Source organism: Hemitrygon akajei, chromosome 4, assembly GCF_048418815.1.
Source record: "Hemitrygon akajei chromosome 4, sHemAka1.3, whole genome shotgun sequence".
NCBI classification, from domain to species: Eukaryota; Metazoa; Chordata; class Chondrichthyes; order Myliobatiformes; family Dasyatidae; genus Hemitrygon; species Hemitrygon akajei.
This window is the reverse complement of record NC_133127.1, coordinates 184161860-184178922: the sequence shown is the minus strand read 5'-3', so window position 1 is coordinate 184178922 and position 17063 is coordinate 184161860. Positions and strand designations below refer to the sequence as shown.

General features: G+C 40.0%; 1 protein-coding gene across 2 annotated transcripts in view; it reads left to right on the top strand.

Annotated features, from left to right (window-relative positions):
- The window catches only part of LOC140727025 (interleukin-5 receptor subunit alpha-like), a 97215-nt gene that overhangs the window by 33749 nt on the left and 46403 nt on the right, over positions 1 to 17063 (top strand). For both annotated transcript variants that reach the window (XM_073044186.1, XM_073044187.1), the window contains exons 2-3: positions 1286 to 1407; positions 11830 to 11972. In XM_073044186.1, the coding sequence (XP_072900287.1) occupies positions 1320 to 1407; positions 11830 to 11972 (231 nt within the window). In that variant the 5' untranslated portion in view covers positions 1286 to 1319. The remainder of the gene's footprint in view (positions 1 to 1285; positions 1408 to 11829; positions 11973 to 17063) is intronic.

The following is a 17063-nucleotide window of genomic DNA, read 5'->3' as shown; positions in this document are numbered from 1 at the left end:
CATAGGCAGGAAAGGTGAAGAAGGAATGTAAGGGGAAAGCACTATGGGTACTAGAAGGAGGCGGGATCCTGAGAGAGGTGATAGGCAGCTGGAGGAGGAGGCAGAGTGAAACTGGGATGGGGGAAGGGAGGGAGAGGGAATTACTGGAAGTTGAATTCAATGTTCATGTCAAGGGGCTGGAGACTACCCAGACAGTATATGAGGTGTTGCTCCTCTAACCTGAGTTTGGCCTCATCATGACAGTACAGCAGGCCATGTATGGACATATCCGAATGGGAATGTGAAGCAGAGTTGAAGTGGGTGGCAACCGGGAGATCCTCTACATCAGTGAGACCCGACGTAGATTGGGGGACCGTTTCATCGAGCACCTCCGCTCCGTCCGCCACAGCAGACAGAACCTCCTGGTTGCCACCTACCTCCTCTACTGCCATGATGAGGCCAAACTCAGGTTGGAGGAGCAACACCTCATATACCGTCTTTGTAGTCTCCAGCCCCTTGACATGAACATTGAATTCTGCAACTTCCGGTAATTCCCTCCCCATCCCTTCCCCCATCCCAGTTTCACTCTGCCTCCTCCTCCAGCTGCCTAACACCTCCCTCATAGTTCTGCCTCCTTCTACTACCCATAGTGCTTTCCCCTTACATTCCTTCTTCACCTTTCCTGTCTATCCCCTCCCCCACCCCTTGATCTTTCATTTTACTGGTTTTTCACCTGGCACCTACCAGCCTTCTCCTTCCCACCCTCCCCCAACCTTCCTTATAGGGCCCCTGCCCCCTCCCTCTTCAGTCCTGACGAAGGGTCTCGGCCTGAAACATTGACTGCTCGTTTCCACGGATGCTGCCCGACCTGCTGAGTTCCTCCAGCATGTTGTACGTGTTGCTTTGACCCCAGCATCTGCCGTGTACTTTGTGTTTAAGAATTTGAGAATTACATTCAGTAGGAATACACCCCACTCTTCTGTATCCAGAGTCCTTAAGCTGAGTTCAAAGTTTAAAATAAATTAATTACCAAAGTACGTATATGTCATCATACACAACCCTGATATTCATTTTCTTGCGGGCATACTCAAATTCATAATGGAATAATAATCATAATGGAATCAATGGAAGACCTCACCACAATGACTTTGGATGAACGTTGTTTGCTGCTGGCTACAAATAATTTACTCCAATGTGATTGGGTATTGGGGGCTGTTTAATTAAATAAAATAATTAAATTAAAGTGCACTGCAGCTATGAAATACATCACAAAGTTTATTTTAATTTGTTGTACACTCTTCTTTAGGTTTCCCTGGAATTTTTATTGCACTTGCATTGTCATGACGCTTACAAAAACCTTCCTGCTCCTGGCCGCTTTTGGGGCTGTTAAAGCACCTCCAGCTATCCTCAGTTCCCTGAGAGAAATGAGTGAGTAAATTCAGTTGTTTCATATTAAGTTAATTGATGAACAAGTGTATTCCATTTAGGAATCAGATGGCAGAGGGGAAGAAGCTGTTCCTGAATCGCTGAGTGTGTGCCTTCAGGCTTCTGTATCTCCTACCTGATGGTAATAGTGGGAAAAGGGCATGCCCTGGGTGCTGGAGGTCCTTAATAATGGATGCTGCCTTTCTGAGACACCGCTCCCTAAAGATGTCCTGGGTACTTTGTAGGCTCGTGCCCAAGATGGAGCTGACTAGAGTTACAACCTTCTGCAGCTTCTTTCAAAACGTTTGGTGTGTTTGAGTATACATGTTATGCCGACCACTGACACTTAAAGTTTAATGTTAATTCTGTATGGAAAACAATCTACTCTCATACTTAATGCCATTTGATAAATTATTTTCACCCCATGGTACACAGTAATTTGTTTGTTATCTTTACCTTAATAAATGGCCAATATCATAAAGATGCAGGCTTGTCTCTTCACTGCCTGTTACACCACTGGCATTTAGGGCAGCAATGATGGTTCACCATCCCTGGTGGTGTTCATTGTGCCTGTAGCTCAATTTTCACTGATGTCAGTCATTCAAGTTCTGGATGGAGACTCAGGAATACCAACACACTCAGATGTAGAAGGATTATTCATTGCTGTTTCAGTAATCATTTTTTTTTTTATCAGTCAGGGTTGTTAGCCCTGAGCTGAACACCAAACCTGGAGGACTAGTGGACTACTCTTAGTCAGGCCTCTACCCTTTGACCTGTTTGGCATTGGTGACCCTACCAAGAGCGGAAACATAAATGGAGCTCTCCAGTTCATTGAGGCAGACAAGGAGCACAGACTTGTCTGTGAGCATGATATTTTTTGGGCTGGACTGCAAATCTTGACATCATTAATAGAACATTGATCAGTACAACACAGAAACAGGCGCTTTGGTGCATAATGTCTGCACCAAATATGATACCAAATTAAATTAAATCTTTTCTGTCTGCACATGATCCATATCCCTCCAGACTCTGTATACTCATGTGTTTATATGTAAATACAACTATCGTATTTACTTTCACCACTGTCTTTCTGAGCCTGTTCCAGGCACCTAGTCACTCACTATGTAAAGAAAATATTGCCTATACATCCCCCTTTACCTTTACCCTCTCTCACCTAAAATGTATGGCAAGGATTAAGGGTCAAGGGTCAAGAGTCAACTTTACCCATCATATACATTTGTACATGTAATTTGCCATATGCATTTATATATATACAGTACTGTGCAACAGTCTTTCACACACACACACACACACACACACACACACACACACACACACACACACACACACACACACACACACACACACACACCTAAGACTTTTGCATAGTACTATAGTAAATTTATGTATGGCATTGCATTGCTGCCACAAAAAAACAAATTTCATGACATATGTGATTGATGATAAACCTGATTCTGATATGGGTCTCTGTTGTGGACTGAGAGTGGGAAGGGATCAGTAAGAGAGGGGAATCATGGTTGGGAAAAGGGAAAGGGAGAGGGGAGGGAGTGGGAAGCACCAGAGAGACATTCTGTAATGATCAATAAACCAGTTGTCTGGAATCAAATGACTTTGCCTGGTGTCTCAGGGCTGGGTGTGTCTGCACCCACGCCAACCTCCACCCTTGGCACTCCTCGCCATTCTCAACATCCTTTGCTACACCAGATTTACAAACTCACTCTCCACTCCATGTTAACAAATATAGTGCTATGCAAAAGTCTAAGCACCCTAGCTATATATGCTGTAGGTGCCTAAGACTTTTGCATGGTACTGTACGTATATTAGAAATTTGCTGTGTTATGTGGTTGGGAAATGTAACAAAAGACAAAAACATCAACAATTCTATGGAATGAAGAATTATTGAAAATAAGTACAGATATGGACAAAATATGCATAAATACCAGAATGTATTTACAATGTCCTCAAGTATTGTAATTGATATTTCTACTCTGGGAGAAAGATTCTAACTCTTTTCCCTATCATTGAGCACATTGATATGAAATCTTGTTGTAGAAAAGCAGCATCCATCACAAAGATCTTCACCACCGAGGCCATGCTCTTTTCTCACTGTTGCCATCAGGTGGAAGGTACAAGAGCCTCAGGACTCGCACCACCAGGTTCAAGAACAGTTACTACTCCTCAACAATCAGGCTCCTGAACAAAAGGGGATAACTATATTGTTACGTACCCGTGACACGTGACAGTGGTGTACTTGTCACGTGACTGGGGTTGAAGCTATACTGGACGAGGTAATGGTCTTGTGATGGTGGAGTGACGTCATTTTCCCGCCAGTAGAGGTCATGTGACATGTTTTTTTTACAGGGTATAAGAGGAGGACCCCTCCCTGTGAGGAGGGGCAGTTCGTGGCTGGATTTGCCATGTTGACTTCATGCCGCTGCGTGATTTAATGTTATGACGCAGTTTAGTTGAAAGATGAAGTTTTATCTAATGCCTAAAGTTTAAAAAGTCATTGCCAGCAGTTTCTTTATAATACTGCTAGTTGAGAATCAGTGGAGAGTGAAGATCGGAGTTCGGGAGTTAAAGATCGAGGAGAATCGATTTCGACGGTGAAACAGGTTCGACCTTGTTTGATCCTTATTCGGAAGGAATTTGTTGAATATTCTCGTGTTAATCCCTGCGAAATAGCAGAAAGGATTGGGAATAGTTCTGTAAAGGAAAGGTCAGTGCCTTTAAGCCGTTTCGTTTCGGTACGTAAATTCATCGTGGGAAAAGTTCGATCTTGGGAACCGAAGCAACACGACGTGAAAGAGAATTTAAATCGACTTAAAAATTCTCTCCCTTAAATGGACTGTGAGCATTCTGAACTTTTGGCAATACTACTTTGAAGAACTGTTTTTGCAACATCGCTTAAGAACTGTTTAAGCTGCCGCAGAGCAGCTGATTTCCGGTTACGTTAGTGATTTGTTTATTTTTGGGGGGTTTGTTTTCAGTGTTTAATAAATGTGTTATTTGTTATAAAAACCCCTGCCTAACTCATATATTTATTGTTGCCTGAATCCGTAACATAAATATGGGGGCTGCGTCCGGATTGGATCATTTGAGTTTAAATGCTTGTTAAATTTTGAGTCGGTGTTTTGGAAACAGGGAATACTCGATTTTTTGATTGGCTTGTGTGTGGTATTTGGCAACAATGAATATTGATGAGTTTCTGGTTTCGCCAGGCGCGGAGTTGCTAGTGAAGGCGAAAAAAACTGAGGTGTCTGAGATAGCTAGTAGATTGCAACTTAAAGGTATTTTGAAGACTACATCAAAGGCTGTAATACAGAGAAAAATCGCGTCACACTATGTGGATTCGGGTGTTTTTGATGAATCGACTTTAGAGTCGTTTCCAATAAGTAATTTGGAGATGCAGTTGCAAATCGAACAAATGAAGTTGGAACAAAGTAAAGCAGAATTGGAGCATTGTAGGTTAGAAGCTGATCAGAAAAAAAGGGATTTGAATATGCAATGACCGAATTAAGGTCTGGGAATCAGTCTACTGGTTCTAGAAAACCGTTTGTTGCTGGTCAAGAAATTAAATTGGTCCCTCCATTTAGTGAAACAGAAGTGGAAAGATATTTCCAACATTTTGAAACAATTGCTTGGATGTCAGAGTGGCCGAAAGATAAATGGTCAGTGTTGTTACAGAGTGTAATCAAAGGAAAAGCACAACAAGTTTACACAGCTTTAACTGCTGCACAAGCATTAGATTATGATATTGTGAAAATGCATATTTTAAAGTCATACGAATTAGTCCCAGAAGCGTATAGAGAAAGATTCAGAAGTTTGAAGAAGTCTGTGGAAAAGACTTATGTGGAATTTGCCTATGATAAAGCTATGTGTTTCGAGAGATGGGTTTCTTCTAAAAATGTAAATGAGGACTATGGTACATTGAAAGAGCTGATTTTAATGGAGGAATTTAAAAGAAGCATTCCTGTTGAAGTAAGGACCTACTTAAATGAGAGGGATACTGATAAATTGTAGGACAGTGCTAGATTAGCTGATGAGTATGTTTTAATCCATAAGAATAAATTTCCTCAGGGCAGAATTTTTAAGAGGAAAAATAACATGGAGACCCAAGGTAAATCAGAAATTAAATCAGAAGTTAATGAGAAAGGTAAGGAGGAAGGAAAACCTGTGAAGGAAAGACAGTTTGGTCTTATTTATAACTATTGTAAGAAATCTGGCCATGTAATAGCTAACTGTTTCAGATTGAAAAATAAAGAGAAGGAAGCAGTTCCAGATGCTTGTGTGCAACATACTGAAGCACCTGTAAAATTACAGGATTCGATAAACACAAATGAGGTTTTGTTAGAGTCTGACCAAGTTAAAAAGGGATATGATCATTTTATATCTGAAGGGTTTGTATCCTTGAAAGAAGGATCTACTCTGGTGCCAATAAAAATCCTTAGGTATACTGGAGCTTCTCAATCACTGATGTTAGACAGTGTATTGAAGTTTAATGAAGAGTCTGATACTGGTGAGGTAAATTACATAAGAGGTGTTGGGAGTGGTTTTATGCCTGTACATTTGCATAAAGTAAATTTAAAGTCAGGGTTAGTTACAGGATTTGTTAAAGTAGGATTACAGCGTAGCTTACCTGTGAAGGGTATTTCTTTATTGTTAGGTAATGACTTGGCAGGTGGACAAGTTTTTCCTGAAGTGCATTTGACAATGGAGTCAGAGGAACCAGAGATGAATTCTAACACAGATCCTTCCTGTGTTGTGACTAGAGCTATGGCTAAAAAGATTGATGCGCAGAATGAGGTTGTTACTCATGACTGTTCAACTCAGGATTCGAGTTTTGAGAATGTGTCAGAGACTTTCTTACCTTCGTTGTTTGAACAAGATTCTTGGAGTAAGTCTGACTATGAAGATTTATCTCTGTCTCGGAAGGAGATGATAGCAGAGCAGAATAGAGACCCTGAGATTATAAAATTAAGAGAACAAGCTTTACTAGATAGTGAAATTGAGAAGGTGCCAGTAGGATATTACTTGGAAAAAGGAGTGTTGATGAGGAAGTGGTGATCGCCTACAATTCCTGCAAGTGAGGAATGGAATGTTGTTTATCAGGTAGTTGTCCCTAAAATTTATTTATTAAAATAAAATTTATTGAAATTATTAGCTCATAGTGTGCCTTTAGGTGGACATCAAGGGGTAAGGAAAACTGTGGACAAGATTTTAAAACATTTTTACTGGCCTGGTCTAAGAAAAGATGTGGCAATGTTTTGTAAAACGTGCCATACTTGTCAAATTGTGGGTAAACCAAATCAGGTTACACCAGTAGCTCCATTACAGCCTATTCCAGCATTTGGTGAACCATTTTCTAAAATTATTGTAGATTGTGTTGGTCCATTATCAAAGACAAAAACTGGTTATCAGTATTTGTTGACTATCATGTGTACTTCGTCTAGGTTTCCAGAGGCAGTACCACTTAGGAATATAAAAGCTAAAACTGTGACAAGGGCTCTTATAAAATTCTTTACTTATTTTGGATTACCTAAGGAAATACAAACTGATCAAGGCAGTAATTTTATGTCTGGATTGTTTCAACAGATAGTTTATAAATTGGGAGCTAAGCAAATCACTTCGTCTGCATACCATCCAGAGTCGCAAGGTGCCTTGGAGAGGTTTCATTCTACCCTCAAGAATATGATTAGGACATATTGTGTGGAAAATGAGAATGATTGGGATGAGGGTATAAACTTACTTTTATTTGCAGTAAGGAAATCGGTACAGGAATCTTTAAGTTTTAGTCCATTTGAACTTGTATTTGGGCATAGAGTTAGAGGACCGTTAGCTTTATTAAAAGAACAGTGGATTAGTAAAGAAATACACACTAATTTGTTGGACTATGTTTTGGAATTTAAGGACAGGTTATGTAAAGCTTGTAGCTTAGCCAAGGAAAATTTAAAATTGGCTCAGGAGAAAATGAAAACTTGGTATGATAAGGAAGCTAGGATGAGGATGTTTAAGCCTGGAGATAAGATGTTGGTTCTTTTCCCAGTGCAAACAAATCCTTTACAAGCTAGATTTCATGGTCCTTATGAAATTGTGTCTAAAATCAATTATGTGGATTACGTAATAAAAACTCCAGATCGTAGAAGGTCAACACAACTTTGCCATATAAATATGATAAAACCATATTTTGGGAAGCAATCTGATACTGTGACTGTTGTGGTTAGTGAGAATGATTTTGATTTAACGAGGAACATGATAGATGATTCATCTGAATTTCATTCTAAATCCAACATTGTTTCTGTTAGGTTACCAAATTCAACCATTCTGGAAAATATTGATGAGAAACTAGCACATTTACAGCTAGAGCAGAAACAGCAGATGAAGGAATTAATTTTTAAATATAAGGATTTGTTTCCAGATGTTCCGAGAAGGACTACTATAGCTTCGCATGATGTAGATGTTGGAGATGCCAAACCTATTAAACAACACCCATATAGGATGAACATAGAAAAATGTGAACTTGCTGAGAAAGAAATTGAATATATGTTAGAGAATAATATTATTAGGCATTCTAACTCGAATTGGAGTTCACCATGTGTTATGTAGCCAAAACCAGATGGTAGTATTAGGTTTATTCGGACTATAGGAAGGTGAATGCTGTAATGAAAATAGATGCATATCCAATTCCTAGAGTAGATGATTGTGTAGATAAAGTTGGAAAAGCAAAGTTCCTTACAAAGATTGATTTATTGAAAGGGTATTGGTGTGTTCCATTAACGGACAGAGGTAGAGAGATTTCTGCATTTGTAACTCCATCTGGGTTATATGAATATAATGTTCTTCCATTTGGGATGAAGAATGCCCCAGGTACTTTCCAGGGGATGATTAACTCTGTGATTCAGGGATTGAAAGATACTGATGCTTATATTGATGATTTAGTGACAGGAAATGATACTTGGGAAGCACACATTATTGCAGTGGAGAAATTGTTTGAAAGGCTTTCAAAAGCTAACTTAACTATTAATTTAGCTAAGAGTGAATTTGGACATGCCACTGTGACTTACCTTGGTTATGTTGTGGGTCAAGGTAAGGTAGCTCCTGTTCAGGCAAAAGTTCGGGCAATTTTAGAGATTCCCACTCCAACAGGGAAAAAAACTCTCAGAAGATTCTTGGGAATGGTTGGATATTATCAAAAATTTTGTAAGAATTTTGCTAATGTTGCCCTTCCATTAACTAACCTCTTGAAGAAGAATGTGAAGTTTGTGTGGACAGTGCCTTGTCAAGAAGCATTTGAAAAATTGAAAACAATGATATGTCAACAACCTGTGCTTAAGGCACCTGACTTTGGAAAACCTTTTTCATTAGCTGTAGATGCTAGTGATGAGGCTGCAGGAGCAGTATTACTGCAAAGGAATGAGGGTGATGAGGTTGATCATCCAGTAGCTTACTTTTCTAAGAAATTTAATAAGCATCAAAGAAACTATTCGACAATAGAGAAGGAATTGTCATCTCTTGTTTTAGCTTTGGAATATTTTGAGGTATATGTTGGTACAACTCAAAAACCACTTATTGTTTACACTGATCATAATCCGTTAGGTTTTCTGAGTAAGATGAAAAACAAAAACAGAAGATTATTAAATTGGAGTTCGATGTTACAAGAGTACAATATTGTGATAACTCATATTAAAGGTAAAGATAATGTACCGTAAATTCCGGACTACAAAGCGCACCTGATTAAAAGCCACAGGCTCTAATTTTAGAAAGAAAATCAATTTTGAACTTGTACAGGCCGCACTGGATTTTAAGTCGCAGATGTCCCACGTTGTAATATGAGATATTTACACAGAAAGATATTACACATGAGGATTTTTTAACTTTTAATTAAATCCGTATGGTAACATAAACAAATACATATTGCAAATGCTTTTTTTCGAACCGTGCCTGTAACACAGCTACTTTTAAATATACATACGTATCGGTAACACACAAATTACGTTGCGTATACTTTTTTACTGAACAGTGCACGAACAACATTCCAATATCTCCTAACGACTGGTAAAAAAATATATACTGCAGCCTACCAGGAAAAGTTATTGATCGCCTTTAACTTAAAAGCTGCATAATATGTTTGCAGCGTTCTCGCGCGGGTCTAATGCACTCGCCCCCTCCTTTCCGTTTATCCCAAACAGGTATTTTCCCACAAGACGCGGCAAAACCGGATGTGACGTCATAGCATTCCGGGATGTAGCACAGAAAACAAATATACTTAAAACACTTATAACTTATAACTTTAACTAGAAATTAACAAATGAATTACTAAGCGAAAATATTATAAACTAAATAACTGCCATAAAGGCAGCACAATGCTTTTCTTCGAGTGTTTTCCATGTTGATGAGGGTGAGTACAAATGACTGATTTACAATAATTTAATTGTGAAAGTGCGCTTGATTTATCATCCAATTTCATTGGACCTCTGTGAACTACTCATCAATTTTATTGGTCTACTGTTACGAGGCAAAATGTTTTTGGCGGCTTGAAAAAAAACCATGCCTTAGCCGCACCGTAGTAAAGGCCGCAGTGTTCAAAGCTGTTCAAAGCGTGGGAAAAAAGTAGCGGCTATAATCCGGAATCTACGGTAGTTGCTGGTTGTCTATCTCAATGTTGAATGTACAATGTAATTTTTTTTATGGAGTGGTTTTTTTTACAATTGTAACACTCCTACTGTATTGTGAGTTGTAAGATGTTATATGATGATACTGTATTGTATATTGTGTATGTTATAAAATTTATACATTTGTTTTTCTTGTAAATAATTTTTGAAATTTTTGTTCTTGTCAGACCAAAAATGTTTTTTTGGAGGGAGGTGTTACGTACCCGTGACACGTGACAGTGGTGTACTTGTCACATGACTGGGGTTGAAGCTATACTGGTCTTGAGGTCATGGTCTTGTGATGGTGGAGTGACGTCATTTTCCCGCCAGTAGAGGTCATGTGACATGTTTTTTTTATAGGGTATAAAAGGAGGACCCCTCCCTGTGAGGAGGGGCAGTTCGTGGCTGGATTTGCCATGTTGACTTCATGCCGCTGCTGTGATTTAATGTTATGACGCAGTTTAGTTGAAAGATGAAGTTTTATCTAATGCCTAAAGTTTAAAAGGTCATTGCCAGCAGTTTCTTTATAATACTGCTAGTTGAGAATCAGTGGAGAGTGAAGATCGGAGTTCGGGAGTTAAAGATCGAGGAGAATCGATTTCGACGGTGAAACAGGTTCGACCTTGTTTGATCCTTATTCAGAAGGAATTCGTTGAATATTCTTGTGTTAATCCCTGCGAAATAGCAGAAAGGATTGGGAATAGTTCTGTAAAGGAAAGGTCAGTGCCTTTAAGCCGTTTCGTTTCGGTACGTAAATTCATCGTGGGAAAAGTTCGATCTTGGGAACCGAAGCAACACGACGTGAAAGAGAATTTAAATTGTCTTAAAAAGTCTCTCCCTTAAGTGGACTGTGAACATTCTGAACTTTTGGCAATACTACTTTGAAGAACTGTTTTTGCAACATCGCTTTAAGAACTGTTTAAGCTGCCGCACAGCAGCTGATTTCCCGTTATGTTAGTGATTTGTTTATTTTTGGGGGGTTTGTTTTCAGTGTTTAATAAATGTGTTATTTGTTATAAAAACCCCTGCCTAACTCATATATTTATTGTTGCCTGAATCCGTAACAATACCAACTTGCCCATGCACCGACATGTTCCCATATCCAGTGATCTAACTTTAAAGACTCTTTATGTCATGCTCTCATTATTTATTGCTATTTACAAAGTGTATTTAGATTTGCATTTGCACAGTTTGCTGTCTTCTGCACTCTACTTGACCTTTCATTGATCCTGTTTACAGTTACTGTTCTATAGATTTGCTGACTATGCCTACAGATAAAAGAATCCCAGGGTTGTATGTGGTGACATATATGTACTCGGATAATAAATTTACTTTGAACTTTGAACTATACCTCTCAGAATTTTATAAACTTCTCTGAGGAATGAATGCAGAAGCAAGTTATTTTCAGTATTATAAAGTGCATAATTTGAAAGTGCATTCCATTTCATGCAAATAAAACGTTTTAGGATTGCTTCTAGTAGGTGACCTTGTCTCCGCATTAAAATTGTCAGTGATTCCAGTTTGACATAATTAGTGTCAATCTCCAAGGAATAATTTTAATCTGCTAGTTAGGTGAAAATATGAATAATATAATGAAAGGTGTGTCAGTTTAAACTTTGCATGATTTACACATGTTAGGGCAATGTATTTGTGCCCTTTATTGAATATTCAACACCATATTAATGTTAGACATGTGCCTTCCATTTATAAATGTTTGCTTACCAACTAATTCAGCTCACATTATCTTCCAAAGTTAAGGCGAATCCACCTTCGAATATTCGGCTTTCCAATGAAGGGCTGGGATCGTACACTTTGTCTTGGGATGGAAACATCACGTTTGCCGATCATGTATATTACCAGCTTAGCTACAGGTACCTCAATGCAAGAGATAACAAGGTAAATCTTATTCAGTCTCTCAAAAATACCACCACATCGACACCGTGAGCTGTTGGCCTGCCCTCTTGCTGTGGCAGGAGCAATATCTCTCTCTCCCTCATTAGTGAGAGAGAGGGCCTGTTGAGATGTTGAGGCGTTAAGATGGATAGTAGTTTTGGATGGTCTACTGATCATGGTCTCTGGGGGCTTGCTATTACTATGTGGGTGGGTGGGGGACTGATGCTTTTCGCTGGAACAAGTTGGGGGAGGTGAAAGGGAGGTGCTTGTGTGTGGGAGGAGTTCCAACGTTTTTCTGTCATTCATCTTTTGTTTACTTTTTCTCTCTCTCTTTCTTGGATGTCTGCCAAGAGTAAGGATTTCACGTTGTTTGCTGTGTACATTCTCTGACGTTAAATTGAACCATTGAACAGGGTAGTCCTGCATCCCAGGTAAAGAGTACAGGAAGCAGTTGAACATGGACTGAACCACCAAGTTAGAGTTTTGGTCATTCCCCAACAACGTGGATGCTATGGAAAACTAGGAGCACCAGTGCCTCTGCTTCCTCAGAGGGCGAAGGAAATTTGGCATGTTCCCTGTTGACCCTCACTAATTTTTGCAGATGCATCTCTGCAGTTGCATCACGGCATGGTATGGCAACTGCTCTGCCCAAGACCACCAGAAATTGCAGGGTTGTGGGTACAACTCAGTTCCTTATGAAATCCAGCCTCCCCTCCAACGATTTTGCCCACACTTCTCACTGCCTTGGGAAATCAGCCAGCATAATCAAAGAACCCCCTCCCTCCCCGACATTCTCTCTTTTTGTCCATTCCATCAGTCAGAAGATGCAAAGGCTTGAAAGCATCTACCATTAGGCTCAAAGATGGCTTCTCTCCTGCTGGTATAAGCCTATTGAATGGACTGTTTTGCAATGTCTACCTCATAATGATGCTTGCACAGTGGCGTATCTAAGGTATGGCAGGTATGGCACGTGCCTTGGGCACCACTTGAAGGGGGGCACCACTGAGCAGTTTCTATTAAAGTCAGACAAGCCATCCGCGGATAGTGAAAAAAGAATTTTCTTCAGATGTATGATCTGTCTGATTGTCATGGGTGAGAAGCACTAGGATGGCCTTATTTCAGAGCATTGTGTAAGAAAACCATGAAATGTTTCTTCACGAAGAAGGAAAGAAGATCTGAAGGACGGAAGAGATGAAAGTTGGAGGCAGAGGAAGCCAAGAAGTCGAGCAAATTCTTCATGCCCTTCTTTGAAAAGCCTGGAACAAGTAGTTTGACACATTTCATGGAGTCACCTGCATCTGCTACAAGTTTGTTAGAATCCAAAGGTGGATCAAGTACAAATGTGTCACAAGCCGAGGAGGAAGTCAAGTCAGATAAATCTGAGTATGTTGAGATTAAGAGTGAGGCTGCCACAGAGAGCGTGGACATGACAGGAGGGAAGACGATAGTGGTGGTGGTGATGTTGAGTTTATTGATGAGATTTTACCTGACAAGATTGAACCTGATGACTCTGAACCTAGTGAACTGGACGGTGTCAAAGAGCCTTGAACTGTCATACCAGAAGTAGTTGAATAGTATGACATTGGACTTCTGAAGTTCGACAAGGATACTGGAAAAGGAATTCTGCTTGACGTGTTGAGAACAGAAATAATAAAGCTGGGTTCAAATTATTTCCAGAACAGTGAGCGCCCTTTCCCACCAACAAATAACCGCTCAATGAACAAAACTTGGTTCAAGAGGAAATTGGGAAATGGTCGTGGTGAAGAAGTGACTTGCTCATGGCTGGCCTCTTCCCCTTCTAAAAAGTCTGCATTTTGTATCTGTTGTCTTCTCTATTCCTGGTCAGACCATCAATCCTCATTGGAGCAGGAAAGTGGAGTCAACTAGTGGAAAGCACCTGAAAGGATTAGTGTTCATGAAAATGCCAAGAATCAACGGGAATGTTTCACACAGTGGAAAAAACTGGAAAGAAATTTAGCTAGAAACAGAGGAGTTATTGACGCATTATTTCAGTCACAGATTGAGAAGGAAAAGCAGAAGTGGTGTGATATCTTGACGAGAATCCTTCACTGCATAAAATTCCTTGTGACTCAGAACCTGGCTTTGCGAGGACACGGAGTCACTTCAGCTAGACAATGACTCCAATGTGAGAAATTTCCTTGGCTTACTGAAACTACTGGCCATCTTTGACCCTGTCATAAAAGAACACCTCACTCATTTGGAAAGTCATCCTGGATCCACGTCTTATCTTTCACCAAAACGAATTCATCCACATGATAGCATCTACTGTTTGCCAGAGTTTACTGAGAAGCATTCGTAAAGCCAAGTACTATGGCCTCATATTCAACTCAACTCCTGATCAGGCACACTGTGAGCAGATGTCAGAAGTAGTGAGGTATGTGGAAGCTGATTTTGAGAGGAAAACAGTCTGTGTTAGAGAGTCCATCCTTGGTTTTATCCAGATAAGCCAGAAGGATGCTGAGAGCTTGGTTGAAGACATCTTGAAACAGCTAAAGAAGGATGAAATGGAGCTACAAGATTGTCGGTCAAAGTGCTATGACAGTGCTGCTGTGATGGCTGGACACAGAAGTGGTGTTCATCAAAGAATAAGTGAGAGATACAACCTGGCAGTGTTTGTGAATTGTGACAATCACTCAATCAACTTGGTGAGTGTACATTCAGCCAAGCAGGATACAATGATGGTCACGTTTTTTGGAACCATCAAAGCTCTCTATGTGTTTTTCTCTTGTTCAACACAGCGCTCAGAAACATTCTAAAACGCTCTGTCTGTGGTTGTTAATCAAAGTCTGAAACCAGGTGGAGTGCAAGGACAGAAGCAGTGAAGCCCGTCAACAGATACCTTGAGGAGATACTTCAAGTTCTCCAGGACATGATAGACAATGAAAACGAGACCAGTGAAACAAGAAGTGCTGCAAGGCAGCTGTACAACCGCATGTTGAGTTAGGATTTTCTGATTTTGCTAGGATTTTGGAACAAAGTACTCATTCACATTGACTGTATTCAAAAGAGGCTTCAGGATCCTAGCATGAACTTCTATGATGCTGCCCTGGATTTGAAAGCCCTCCGAGATCATTTTTATGATGAAAGAGAATTGTTGGTCATTGAGTCACTTGAAGAAGGAATTGGTCTCTATCAAGAATGGAATATTGAAGTTGAAAGACATCAGAGACGAAAGAAACAAATGGCTGATGAGAACTTGAGAGATGCTGGGTTAACAGCTAAGGAGGAAATGGAAAGAGTCATGAAGGGAACACTTGGCCGTCTTCACAGAGAAATAGATGAAAGGTTCACTCGTTTGCATGACAGTAATGCCAAGTTTGGGTTCCTTCTCAATGTTGAGGGATTGTGTTACGGCACCAACAGTAACAATCTAAAGAAGAAGTGTGAAAATTTGGGTGAATTGTACAGCTCTGATGTTGACGGACAGCAGCTATATGAGGAAATTTTGGATTGCAGAATGTTGCTATCAAGGCGGGTCAACATGAAAATATCAATACCTGAAGAGCTTCTTGAATTTATTGTTCAGTATGGTGATGACAGCATCTTCCCCAGCTTTCACATTGCTATTCAGATAATGCTAACCATCACAGTTTCCATTGCCAGCTGTGAGAGATCATTCAGCAAATTAAAACTAATATTTTCATATTTGAGAGCCTCCATGGGTCAAGGCAGACTCTGTGATCTTGCTCTGCTGAGTGTAGAAAGAGAAGAAAGTGAAAAAACTGACTTTGATCACATCATAGACTAATTTGCATCAGTGAAAGCAAGGAAGGTGCAGTTGTAATTTTCATGTAGTGCCATAATTCGTTAATCAAAAGATTAATGAGCTTGACTTGTATTTTTGAGCTGATATTATAGTAAAGTTATCTAAAAGATGGGTGTCAGATGTTTGGACAGGGGCGCAATTTCAGTGCTTGACATAGGCGCAATTTTCTGTCGATACGCCCCTGCTCTCACATCTTATTTACAGTATCTATCTGCACTACACTTTCTCTTTAAGTGTAGCACTATATTCTGCAATGTAGTGTGGGCAGCACGGTAGTGTAGGGGTTAACACAACACTTTACAGTACAGGCAATCAAGGTTCAATTCTCACCACTGTAAGTAGTTTATACGTGTCTGTGCATGCTTCCTCTGGGTACTCCGATTTCCTCCCACCGTCCAAAGATATACTGGTTGGTAGGTTAATTGGTCATTATAAATTGTGCCCTGATTAGGCTGGGGTTAACTTGTGGAACGGCCTATTCCACCCTGTATCTCAATAAATAAATAATAAATTAAAAAATCGTAAACACAAGAGATTCTGTAGATGCTGGAACTCAGCAAGTCTCCAGATGAAGGGTTTTGGCCGAAGCAGTAACTGCTTATTCCCCTCCACAGATGCTGCCTGACTTCCTGAGTTCCACCAGCATTTTGTGTGTGTTGCTCCATATTCGATAATCTGTTATTGCCTTTTCCTTGGTATGGCCTCATTTAACTTATATTTTGAAATGAACTGTATGAATGACATACAAAATAAAGCTTATCACTGTATCTCAGTACATATACCAATTTACAAGCCATTTACCAATTACCATTTTTATCCAACCCACCATTTTCCACTTGCATTTGCCAGCAACTTTTTGTTTTGCTATTCCCCACCCTCCCTCCCAATTGTTTTCGTCAGTCTCACCTCCATTTCAGATTCCAGCTCTGTGTTCCTGATTATCTCTCTCCAGCAGCAGTCTCATATCTTCATACTCTCCCCCATCCACTCCTCTCACTAATCCTGCTCCATTCATTTTAACCACCTCCCTCCCTCTTTTATTGCCTCTGTCATTCACCTGCCACTCATAAACACAAGAGATTCTGATGATACTGGAAGGTGAGTTGCAGTGGAGTTTGAAGACAATGGCAGGTAGATAGCACACACAAAATTCTGGAGGAACTCATTAGGTTAGGCAGCATCTATGGAGGGGATTAAACAGTCAACTTGGTTTCAGACTGAGACCCTTCTTCAAGACTGGAAAGGAAGGGGACAGAAGCTAGACTAAGTAGGTTGGGCAGGTGAAGGAGTACAAGCTGGAATATGAT